The sequence below is a fragment of the Leptodactylus fuscus genome, chromosome 5 (genome assembly GCF_031893055.1).
Source record: "Leptodactylus fuscus isolate aLepFus1 chromosome 5, aLepFus1.hap2, whole genome shotgun sequence".
Lineage (NCBI taxonomy): Eukaryota > Metazoa > Chordata > Amphibia > Anura > Leptodactylidae > Leptodactylus > Leptodactylus fuscus.
The window spans coordinates 64670888-64684161 of record NC_134269.1 but is presented as its reverse complement, the minus strand read 5'-3'; the positions used below and the strand labels follow the sequence as shown (position 1 = coordinate 64684161).

The 13274-nt window shown below is 41.6% G+C and overlaps 1 protein-coding gene across 1 annotated transcript in view; it reads left to right on the top strand.

Annotated features, from left to right (window-relative positions):
* Nucleotides 1–1551: 1551 nt before the first annotated feature.
* The window catches only part of KIF7 (kinesin family member 7), a 30066-nt gene continuing 18343 nt past the window's right edge, over nucleotides 1552–13274 (top strand). The window contains exons 1-6 of the mRNA XM_075273297.1: nucleotides 1552–1657; nucleotides 3605–3948; nucleotides 4061–4261; nucleotides 6435–6852; nucleotides 8631–9174; nucleotides 11478–11615. Coding sequence (XP_075129398.1) covers nucleotides 3624–3948; nucleotides 4061–4261; nucleotides 6435–6852; nucleotides 8631–9174; nucleotides 11478–11615 — 1626 coding nt within the window. The 5' untranslated portion in view covers nucleotides 1552–1657; nucleotides 3605–3623. The remainder of the gene's footprint in view (nucleotides 1658–3604; nucleotides 3949–4060; nucleotides 4262–6434; nucleotides 6853–8630; nucleotides 9175–11477; nucleotides 11616–13274) is intronic.

Genomic DNA, 13274 nt, shown 5'->3' with positions numbered 1-13274 from the left:
GTGTGAATGCACCCATAGATAGATATTAAAATAACACACCTTTATCTAGAACACATATAAAAGTAAATAAAGTGAAACATACACATTAAGTATCCCTATGTCTGAAAATGCCCAGTCTACAAACTTATATTTTCCATATGGTGAATGCCATAGCGGAAAAAAAAAAATCAAGAGTTGAATTTCCTTTTTTTCCCACTGTTTCCCTTGTTAGAAAAATTAGAATAAAAAGTGATCAAAACATAAGACAGTCCTTAAAATAGTATAAAATAAAAAGAACATTTGGCCCTGCAAAAATGACACCTATACAGCCCCATATAGGGAAATATTAAAAGGCTACGGTTTTCAGAATCAACTTTTTTTTTTTGTAAAGTTCTGAAGTTTTTTTTAAAGGGATTAAAAAGTAAAAAAAAAAAAAAAAACTATATAAATTTGGTATCCCCAGAATCGTATAGACCATAGCATACCGTTGACATGTAATTTAGGTTACACATTGAAGACAAAGCCCATAAGAAAGTCACACAAATGCAATTTTTCTTTGGTTCCACCCCATTCTGAATTTTTTTTCAGCTTCCTAGTACATTGTGCGGAATGTTAATGAAGTACAATTTGTCCCACAAAAATTAGAGAAGGGGTTGCAGGATACGAAAACTATATAAAAACTTCTATTATCATTTTTATTGTTTAGACTGACGTACAGTATATTCCAAGCGAACACCATAAACAGAGCACAGACAAATCCAAGTTGAACCAGTTCACATAAACACAACTAATTTATAGGACCAGAGGCGAGAAAGATCCGTGATTCAGTATGGGAAACACAGAGACCCCCGTAGGCTATGGGAGAAGAACTGCTGACGTTTAACGCCAGATTCACACGTGTATAAACCAGGCATGGATTTATTATCCTGAACCCCCGGCATCACTAATCCCTATGACGCCATTAGTTCTTAGAGCTGCGTTCAGACCAGAATTTACAGTCATATTACATTCTGTGATATGATGGGTTTCAGGGATCTACTCAGGACCTGTCAGAGATCTGGCTGCGGATCTGGTATCTGGATTACATTAACCCTCTCATTGCCTATAGCCATAGCTGTGATCTTTTACAAGATATTTTCAGATTTTGATAGATTCTATTAATAGAGGAGATCAGAGTCATAGCTACAAGGACGAGCAGTCACTACTAAGCCCTGAAGGAACCCCAAAAATCTCTGTCACACAAAATATACAGCTATTGTACATGGCACAAGGTAGCTAGAAGCCCCATTACAGATTTTGCATTGGGGCCCAGGGACTTCAGGCTACGCCTCTGGGGTAGATGAAATGTTTCTGCAGCACATATATCAATACATAATATTATTATATAGGCAAGTGCGTTGCTTCAGACAGCCAGATGTAAGGGAAGACATCAGCTGACGTCCCCCTATGCAAGAGGAGACGTGCGAGCATGCGGAACTACAGACCTCTGTGCATAGACAGGGCAGAAAGAGTCTGGCTCTTGTTCCCGGCCGGACCTGTCACTCCTCCGCACGCCAGTAGGGGTCCCTGTTGCGCAGCCGCGGCAGAGTGATGCTATGGAGCGCTGGTCCTCAGTGATGTTCGCTGCTGTGTAGCTTCCCCTGGACTGGCATCTCGGGGTTCTCTCCGACTAGTGCAGGTGGGCAGGGCGGATGTGGGCACCCTGTAGTATTATTAGCTGTGGCCTGGGGTTGTTTGTCTGCAATAGTCCCGTGCAGTAGAACTTCGTAACTAGTCATAACTTGTGTACTAGTGCACAGTAGGAGGTATGCAGCCCCCGTGCATCACAATAGACCTGCTTATACACATGCTTATTTGTGTACACTGGGACTTTCCCGTTGTTGTGAAACTACAACTCCCAGCATGACCTGACAATCATGAGCTTTCAGTGCCTTCTGGGAGTTGTAGTTCCACACCAGCTAGAGGCACAGGCTGCAGATATCTGCTGTTATGAATGCTATACAAGCAGGGGCTGCTATTGCTGTGTGAGACTTATGCATAGTCCTAGTAGACATAATAGGGAGGCATGGGAAGACTAGGTCTGTCACTGTCATTAGTATTGTAACTTGGGGAGCTGCTGTATACATATAGTAGTATGGCAGCTATACCGAGCACTTAGTAGTGTACACCCTTAGGCCCACACAGCAAAATGCTGGAGGAAACACATTACTTTTTTTTTTTTTGCAGTGTTTTTCACAGAAAATCCACCCAGTTTACCTCTGAAGACTTTCTGTCCTTATTGTACATATTATATTATTATACATATATATGGAAAATGCCGGCATTTCCACAGATATAATTGACATGCTGCGATTTGATAAAACACTTCCATTTTTTAAATTGCAGCCTTTCTGTTATAGATCTTGTTGTTGTTGTTGCAATGTGTGGATGGGATTGGTCAGTGTCTCATCCTCTGTGCAGTTACTGTAAAAGGTGAAATTTCCACCAAAACCAAAATGCATTTTTTTCACAACGTGGGGCCCTGGCCTTAAAGGGGTATTCCCATGAACATAACCATTTTTAATTTAGTAGATAATTAAAAGTTAAGTATAAGTAATTAAATATTTTGCAGAGTTTTAAAGATTTTCTCTAGATATCTTGTGGTCACAGTCTGATGTCTTGATCGGTTGTTAGTGGATATGACCATGAATACAGGAACTTTCTAAGGTCAGAAAAGCATCGATGATTTCCTTATTGTGGCCAGGATATCTTCTGATACATGTAGTGTCCCTGTCTGATGATTCTGCTACAATAAGAAAATCATAGCTGGGTTCCTGACAAGTCCCAGACCATAGAAAGTTTCTGCATTTGTGGTCGTAACCATTGATAACCAATCAAGACAACAGACTGTCATCACTAAGATAGTTAGAGAAAATTTTTAAAACTCTACAGAATTTTTAACTACTTATATTTGCAAAAATGTTTAACTTTTAATAATATATCGATATAGATATGATTCTGTTCATGGGAATACCCCTTTATGCACTTTTCAGATGACTGAGATGCAAAACAGCTGTGAACCTTTTTCACGGTTCTCTCATACATTTGAGTCTATTGATCAATAGATAATATAAATGGTTCACTGGGTTCATTTCACCTCTGCGTTGCGGATTCCATCATGTTGAAAGGAAATAACACCTTTATAAGTCATTGGGGTGTGTTGGGTACTTTGATGACCATTATGCAGCTGATCCAGCATATGAACAGAGCCTAACATGGTTGTCTCCCTCAGCAATAAAAACGGATTGTATGACTCTGCACACAGGTTCCCCTGTAGGAAAAATGATGAATTTTACAGCCCTGCTAATGTTAGGTGACAATTATTGTTTTCAGGGGGCAGGTACAAAACTGCCCAAGGTAAGGCAGGTAAATGGGGCCAAAATAGGAAACTATAATCATGTTACTGTGCACTATTAGAGCATATGGAACAGATCTGTCCAAATCAGAGATGACTAGTGTAATGTGTGCCTGTAGTATATAGTATATATAGTATATAATCTCATTATAATGACTGGATGGAGGGCATCATTCTCACTAGTCTTTATTGTTCATGTTTTAAATAAATATATTTTATATCTGTTTACAGAGAACTGGCACAGGATCTCATGGGTCCCAAAGTTCAGCCTGTCCGTGCAGAAGAGACAGCAGTATGTGTGGCAGTCAGGGTCCGACCACTGCTTCCGAAGGAGGTTCTGCATGGTCAGCAGTCTTGTGTTCATATTGACCCTGATCAGAAGACGCTAACACTTGGCACCAATAGAAATTTTCAGTTTCAAGATGTGCTGGATGAAGCCTGCAGCCAGGAGGTTGCATATAACATCTGTGTACAGCCACTGCTTGAATCATTTTTTCAGGGCTTCAATGTTACTGTGGTTGCTTATGGGCAGACTGGATCTGGAAAAACCTACAGTATTGGAGAAGCGAGTATATGTGAGTATTGAATGGATTGACGCTTTAATAATATTTATAATACAAACTACCGTAAATGTTCTGTGAAACTTTTCTTAAAAACTGAGGGGCCATTTTTTACTGCTCATTTCAGCTTCTATCTCGGATGACGAGCAAGGGATTATTCCACGTGCAATGGCTGAAATCTTCAAACTGGTAGATGAAAATGACCTGATCGACTATACCATCCGAGTGTCTTACCTGGAGGTGTATAAAGAGGAGTTCCGAGATCTTCTGGAAGTACAGACATCTAGTAAAGACATTCTTATCCGAGAAGATGATAAAGGCAATGTCGGTAAGTAATGTCAGTATGCTCTTCAGACAACTGCAGTACTGAGGATACCATCATTTTCCAGATTCCTGGTTAGAATTTCATATATTCTGAATGTTGTTATTTGGAGGTGAGTTCTTAGGTTATATGTTGGTGGATACAACTGGTCCATAGATAAAGCATATCTATTCTTTCATCTGACTTTTCAGGATAAGCTGTATTATGTGTTTAGACCCTGCATGTTGCAGGTGAAGTGAGACTAGCTGCCATTCACTACACATACTAGCTACAGGAGAAGCTGCTCTGTTTTTCTCTCTCAACCAGCAATAGCCCCAGGGCGATGCAGGACATATATAGACTAGAGGGGTACTGATATGAAGAAAGTATTTTGGTTGTGATATAAGCCTTCTATTAGTCTGTATCATTAGTCTAATGCTTAGTTCACACTAGTGTTCGTGTTTCTGTTTTTCGGGTCCCCAAGCGGACCCAAACAACAGAAACCCTATCTGCTTAAAACGAGGTTACCCACAGACCCCATAGACTATAATGGGTCCGCCAGGTTTCAGCCTGAAATCAGCAGAGAGAAAAGTCCTGCTTGGTCAGCATTGTTGTGTTCATACTGCTTGCAGGACTTTTCTCTCTCCATATTTTAAGCGGAGTGGCAGACAGTGTTACTGAATGCTAATGTGATCACAGCCTTAGCCTGTGTTTCTTTTGTTTTTTTTGCTTGCTTTTCCTGGTAACTCCTTCTCATTTCCCTCCCCATAGACTTGTATAGAGATGAGTCACGTGACCTGCAGTCCATCTCCACATGGAATAGTGATTTTCAGTGTATTTTGTTGTAGGAGAGGGAGCAGATAAACAGCCTGATAAGAGGAGAAAGAGGCATTTCTCTTTGATAAGGTCCATGACAAAGTTACTTACAGTCACGTATTATTCATTTATGCTTGTTGAAGTTAATGGTTACTTTTGTTGCATCTGGCCACGGTATCTGAGGGGTTAGAGTACCTCCAATCAGAGAGGTGTTTGATGGAAGGCGTTTACACTAGGTGTCTGCTGTGTAGGACTGCAAATACCCTTCAGCTATGGCGCATATTTAGCCAGTGCTGTGTTTAAATAAGGTTCCAGCATCCACCATACATGCATGGCAAACATCAGAAAGTGCTAGCAAAACCCTCAGGCATTGTCAACATACTGAAGACTTTTTTTTTTTTTTTTTTTTGTCCAAGCATAAAATTGACTATGGCACCTGTTGAGGCGTTATTGTAACCTCTGCTTCTTATGTACACAGACAGCAGCTTATCCTAAAATGCCATCTACTCTTACCTAAACTGATCAATTGTAGTATGTACTGACTAGACATGGCATTTTTTTGTGTGTCTGGTTAATGCAAGCCATACTTCATATAGTATTTCCACTTGGATCAAGCATCAGAATACACTCAGCCTGTCTGACACTCAATGCTTGATATAAAATGTGTTGGAAAATTTCTTCTGACTTCCTTTATCTTTTGTTCATGTTCTCAAGAAATAGTTATGTATTGTCAGCTTTATTATTGACTGATCGGAAATGCAGTTCTCAGTAGTCTGTCCTACTTCAATGCAGCACTTGGGGACATGAAACCTTCGTCCTAGTGACTGAAGGTGTTCCCAGTTGGAGAACCCAGTGATCAGACATTTATCACCTATCCCAGGGGTCCTCAAACTTTTTAAACAGTGGGCCGGAGGCAGAGCAGGTCGCACAGACATTGGGAGCGGTGCCCTCCAATAGGTAAAGTGAAGTGTGCTCCATGGCCTGGCCCGAGCTCCCCAGGAGCTTCATTATAAATGCACGCCTGCCGGCGTTGTCAGAGGGGCCAGACAGAAGTGCTTGGCGGGCCGCATGTGGCCCTTGGGCCGCAGTTTGATGACCCCTGACCTATCCTGTACATGTTTATTGTGGGACAACCCCTTGAAAGGGTTTTTTGGGGTTAACAATACTGAAGACATATCCCCAGATTAGAGGGGGTCTAACATCCTGTTCTCAGTTTCAACTATTGACAGAGCTAACACAAATTGCCTTGACCAGGTTACTATAGTAAATGGAAGCAGAGTTGTAGTACCTCAGTAAAGCCACTACACAGAGAATGGCGTTGTGCTCCTTGATCCTGTTTCTATGTTTCATGTAATGTTTTTTTTTGTTTTTGTTTTTTTTTTAGTGTTGTGTGGTGTAAAGGAGACAGAAGTGGAAGGACTTGATGAAGTGCTTAGTCTTCTAGAAATTGGTAATACAGCTAAGCATACAGGAGCTACTCAAGTTAATACTCAGTCCAGCCGCTCGCATACTATCTTTACTGTCACGATGGAACAGAGAAGAGTAGTTGGTCGAGTCACCAGAATGACCAGTGGCGAGGATGGACCAGGTCTAGCAATTGGTCAAGTCCTGACTTCCAAGTTTCACTTTGTAGACTTGGCTGGATCTGAACGTATACTGAAAACGGGCAATACTGGAGAGAGGCTGAAGGAAAGTATTCAGATCAACTCTGGATTACTAGCTCTGGGTAATGTAATCAGTGCCCTTGGGGACCCGAAGAGGAAAGGGAGCCATATCCCATACAGAGATTCTAAGATCACCAGGTATTACATGCTCATCTTATTTTGTTTGATTCATAAGCTTTGATCTATATGTAAAATTTACATCGTTATAAGCAACTTTTCATAAATGAATAGTACATGTGAAAATAAGAAACTTATTAAAGACATATAATAATAATAATAATACATTTTATTTATATAGCGCCAACATATTCCGCAGTGCTGTACAATTTGTAGGGTTCAAGTACAGACAAAAAGATACATTACAGTGTGATAGTCAATTTACACAATGGGACTGAGGGCCCTGCTCGCAAGAGCTTACAATCTATGAGGTAGAGGGGGTGACACAAGAGGTAGCAGGGGTGGCATTGCTTATACAGTGGTCAGACAATTTTGTAGTAGACTTTACTGTCATTACACAAACATAAAACTTTATGAGCCGTCACCAATCATGTCCTTTAATGTGCAGATGGTGCCTGGACATATGACGTTAGTCTGAAGCGGCATCATATCATGTGGGAGCATGAACAGAGGAGGGTTAGTTTGCTTTCTTCCCCAGAGATAGCTTTTACTTATTAGGGCTCGTTCACACGGGGGCGGTGGAGCGAATTTTGGCACCGAGAGTGATGCAAATGAATGGGCCGACTCTGGAGGTTGCTGCTGCCAGGCGGAAGCCACGGCTCAGCGAGCCACGGAATCCGCCTGAAGAAAGGGCAACATGCCGCTAGCGGAAAAAAAGAACACTAGTGGTCTCCATAGACCACCATTGTATGGAGGCAGATTTTGAGGTGAAATCCGCCTCCTTGCCCCCATGTGAACTAGCCCTTAGTCTATGAAGAGGGGAGGGGGATTCCCTATAAGGAGGTAGACTGTACGGTTACTTTTTCCCTTTTATTTTACTTAAAAGTTTACTATACATCTCTTCCTTTTCTTTTGTTTCCCAAGGGATCAGCCATGCCTTCCCGCCACCACCTTAATGTCTTATATCTGACTGTTTTTCTTATTTAAAGACTTAATACATATATGTAAAATCTTCTTATGTTACTCAATGGGGAAGATTTCTGGTGCAGAGATGTTTTTGTTGCACATGTTTGGCATGAATTAGAATGGGAATCTATGCCTGTTCCTAACTGGTGTAGATCTCCATTTAGGCACATGGGCATGTGACTGATATATTTGGAGGCCGGAGTTTCTTTATAAATCACTCATGAAGTCAGAGCCTTTATTAAGATTGAAATATGAAACACCAGTCTTAATAAATCTGTCCCAATATTTTTTTTAGTGTTTAATCTCTACGTTTAAATAAATGTTTGCTTTAATTTTTGTAAGTTCGATAGAATTTTAGGCCGACAAATCCTGCCTTTTTTCCCGTGATGTCTGTTTTAAAAATAACAGACCCCATTGTGTAGTCAGGTGGGACCCACAACATCCGTTGCTGTCCTTCATTAGATGGACCACTTTCTTGTTCTGGTCCTGCAACAGACCAAAAGAGTGTAAACTCTGAAGCAACATGGTGGCTCAGTGGTTAGCACTACCGCCTTGCAGTGCTGGAGTCCTGGGTTTGGATTCCGCCAGGAACATCATCTGCAAGGAGTCTGTATGTTCTCCTCGTGTTTTGTGTGGATTTCCTCCCATTCCACAAAGACATGCTGATAGGAAAAAAAAAAGTGTAAACTGTAACACAGGTCTGAACATAGCAAGTTTCATTTCAGAATGTTTGATGCTGGTTGTTATTATTATTATTTTATAGTATTTTTGTTTGACCATTATGTCTAGTTTGGAATGTGTAAAGAGAGTATCTCATGTTTATTTATTTATAGGATCTTGAAGGATTCCCTTGGGGGAAATGCCAAGACTGTCATGATTTGTTGCATAAGTCCTTCAGCATCAGACTTTGATGAAACTTTGAACACTCTAAATTATGCCAATCGTGCTCAGAATATTAAGAACAAGGCAACAATCAACTGCAAGAAAGATGCTGAGCGAGTGGAAGACCTACAGCATCAGATAAAATCCCTGCAACGTGCTCTTGAGCAGAGACATCGCTCAGAGACTCGAATACTAAGTAGATTTGACCCTTCGAAATGTGTAGCCCAAAGATCTACAGATGATCACGTGTCACGTCTAATGGCAGAGTGTGCACATTATAGGACTTGTACAGACACAGGATACCTGCTTCTTATGGACCTTCTGTCAGAAGGAGGGCTGTCCGCACCTCACGCCCAGAGGGTAAAGGACTGGATGTGTACAGTAGAAGAGGAAAGGAGTGAAGTGACATCAGCATCTGGTCTAGATAGTGGGATTGAGAGCTCTTCTGTGGAGGAACCTGCAAAAGAAATCACTAGGAGACAGACAAAAAGCAAGGTATGAATAGTGCCTTTACCAGGACTCCTTTTCTATGCAGTGTGCAACATACTCAACAACAGAGCACCGCAACAGGTTTATCAGTACTTTGGGTTTTTAAGGTGGCCATACACCTCAGATAACTGTCAGCAATTATTTCTTTTGGTCATCGGCTGTTTCTCGTGAACCAAACACCATATACATGTGTTCTTGGCTTGATTGACTGCCTGTTTTCGCAATAAGATTAGGGGAGTAAGACCATGCCAGACACCTCTGGTGGCCTCTAGTCTTACATAACAACAATGGATTTCTGAAGTCCATATTCATGTCATTAGCTTTTAAGGGACAATTAGTACACTCATGTTGGTAGGTTTGTCTGACAGTATTGGATGGTGTATTACATTATCTGACATGGCTCACTGCCACTTTTCTGACAGTGCTGCTAGGAAACAGAAAAATTCAGGAGCCAAAACATTTTTTTGTTTGCCTTCCAGCAGCTCCTCCATGCTCTATAGTGCTCCCGAGAACCCATACATATAAACATAGTGTAAAATGCTTGTCAGTGGCTCCCCGCACACACAGCATAATGCTCTTCACTGGATCCCCTCACATTTTTTCCATACAAATAAAATAGAGGTCTCTGTAGAACTCAGATTGCCTCCAGCTCGATGCAGCAGGTCTGCATCAAGTTGCAGACAGTACTAGCAGAGTTAACATTCACTAGTAGAGAACCCTGGACCCAGTACAGGTGGTGGGTGACAGAAGGATACTGTCCTTGGTGAGCTCCATGCTGGAGAACAACTCCCATCTAATGTATGAGACTGTGACAGCACTGGGCAGTACTGTCAGTGACCGACTGCTTCACCCCAAGTGTGAGAAGGAGCGCTATCGGAGGTCCTTCCTCCCAACCGTGGTCAGGCTGTATAATCAACATCAGGCTAAGTGGAGATCACTCCACACAGAGAACTAAATGATCCTGAGTCTTTCTTCTTTCTTCCTAGTTACTATGACTCCTAGTTTATATATTCTATCTGCTATGAGCTTGTATGTGCTCTTTCTTGAATTATATTACTTAATTATCCATGCTGCTGTAACACACTGAATTGTGGTGGGACTATTAAAGGATTATTTTATTTTAGCTTATCTTAGAGTTGACATTATCATGTGGCTGTGTGTCCCATGGTTGTTTTGTGCTCTTCTTAGAGGCAGTGCGACTACGAGACTAGTCACAAATGTCCCTAAGACTGAAATGTCTTGGATCCTTTTGCAAATAATTGGTTGCCATCTGGGGCCCTGTACAGTTCTAAAGCCTTTTTTTCTTACTTTTTTTTTGCTTAAAGTCATTGATTTTTCTATCCAGTTGAGAGCAAACCTCCCGGCTGTAATGTGAAAGAGGCTTTCTTGTCTTGAGACTTTGCTACAATGTACTTGCTCATCTCTACCTTGAGCATTTCGAACAAGCATCAAATCCAGAAAGCAGACTAAGTTTATAATATTACGGGTAGGAGGTTATTGACATAATATTGATCTATATATTGAATTTGCATATACCAGCATAGCCTTATTCCCTCTTTTAACTGTTAGTATAAAGACCCAGCCCTGTGACTTGAATATCATGATTCCTTGTAGTGAAATTCCATAAGTATGGGAACAAGAAGAATGTAAATGAAAAGCATCGTGCAAGTCATTAGCTCAGATAATGTTAAACATCTGTATTCTATGGGGCACGAGATCTGCCTATATAAGCAGCTTAGCGAAAATCTCCACTCCTCTTATTTTAGAAAATACCTCTCTGTTAGTTATATAGACTATCCACAAGATGTTCATTCCTTAGCGTCTGACTATTCTGATTTGTAAAGTTAAAAGAAAACAAACAGGATTCAGTGATTTAATAAATAGGACTCAAAGAGGGGCGCAAAGTCCGGAAGGCAGAAATGTGAAGAGGTGTTTAAATTAGAGGGGGCAAAAGTTGTAAGCGTACCAGACTTCAGCTTAGGGTGGGATCCTGAGATCATTGGGTGAAGTTGGTAGTGGTGACTTTAACATCTAGCTATATTTGGTTTGTAGTCAATGGCATCTGAAAAAAAATCATTATTATGATTAGCAATTTAGATTGTAAGGATAGGTTTGTTTTACAAAAAATGTAGACTTTCTATAAAGTGCTGACATACTTATCACAATAAATATAATTCACTAGAAGGCACCATTGTTTGGAACTGGTCACACGCTTTCTCCTGTAGGGTTAATTTCTGAATTTTGTGACTGTTTAAGATCTGACACAATCTCATATTTTGTTTTGTTTTTTTTCCCCCCGATTCTTTAAGGGCACATTAAGCTTTGAAACTGACACTGCGAAAGACCAGTGCATTGAAACGTTGAAGAATAAAATCCAAAGGTTGGAAGATGAGAATAGAGACTTCTTGGCTGCCTTGGAAGATGCCATGGAGCAGTACAAAATACAGGTATCCAACAGTAGCCCATTGTTTTTTGTTTTTTTTATGGGGTATCCAGTTTGAGACTCCCAAAAGTATACTTGCTGAAATTTATCTACATCTCTCATTCACTATATCAGGGGTGCTCACACTTTTTCAGCGTGTGAGCTACTTTATTAGCTGACCAAGGCAAAAGATCTACTAGGGTGGGGCTGGGGTGGGGGCGTGGCTATGGGTGGGGGCGTGGCTATGGGTGGGACTGGGTGGGCTTGTGGGCGGGCAGGCATGTCTGTGGGCGGGGACTGGAATGTGGGCGGGCCAGGCAGATCGTGACAGCAGGAGACAGCAGCGTTCTGTGGCTGCCCAGGGATCCCCGGTGTCTGCTTGTTCACAGCGCAGGCTGAGAGTTATCTCTGGACACTGGCAGGCTGGGGCTGCGGCAGCCCCGCCTACCAGTGTCCGGAGATGACTCTCAGCCTGCACTGTGAACAAGCAGACACCGGGGATCCCTGCATCCCGCGATCGACCCATACGTCCTTTGCGATCTACCAGTAGATCACAATCGACGTATTGGGCACCCCTGCACTAAATGATTGCTAGTGTAGAGCATCGGTGCATGCTGAACACATGACACTTTTATGTCCTGTGAGTAATGTGTGCCTATGTAGTGCCATCCAGTGAGGGTATACAATCATAAGAAAGACAAAGTACTTCATCTTTGAAATTAATGCTTTTGATTATAGAAGATCTTAAAATTAAAGGGGATGTGCCTTTTATAGACACTTAAAATTTATTCACAGGACAAGGGATCCATGTCTAATCACTGGGGGCCCAGTCAATGGGTATCCCAGTGATCAGGAAGATGGTGGACCAAAAATTCCCCTAAAATCTCCTTGTGAATGGAGCTGCAGTGTGCTTGTGTGACTAGTGCTCCAATCACTTAAGGGGGCTGTAGGTGCTGCTGGAGATTACAGCCCCAGCAGCCCCATACAAGTGAATGGAGCCCCCAGAGATTAGACACTTATCCTTGTTATACTTATTCTATAAATAGGGAATAAGTGCCCATAATGTCACTACTCCTTTGAAGAGGACCTTTTACCACCTCCACCAATTCAAGTGCTTCACATCTGTTAGTAGCTACTGAACCACTAACTGCAGTGCAGTTGGAATTTTACTCTAGCCCCAACCATTTCCGAGCAACAAACACAGCTAGTTTTGGTGTCTAATGTGCTATTTAAGCTCTGCAATGTCAGAAGGGCTTTGTCAGGCAGGGGGCGTAATTCAGAGCTGCAGCTAATGGCAAAGATCAGAATTGCACTACTTGTTTTGTCCCTGCCTGACACTGCCCTCTTATCAATACAGAGACTAATTAGCATATCAAACACAATGACTGGCAGCACTGATTGCTCAAGGATGGTCAGAGCCTAGAGAAAAATTCCAACTGTGCCGTGAACAGTCATTAATTGATGTAAAGAGCTGGACTTGTTAGAAGTGTTGAGAAGTCCTCTTGAAGTAAGTACAACCTCAGATGAACAACAAGACATGACAAATTATACCATGTCAAAAGCAGTGTGTGAAAAATTAAGTGCTTCCATAGGAATGAAATGAATAGATGGCAGTCAGGTGCTGATAATGAAATTTCCTTGACTAATGGATCAGTGGTCGCCTCTATAAAATCAGAAGTTCTGG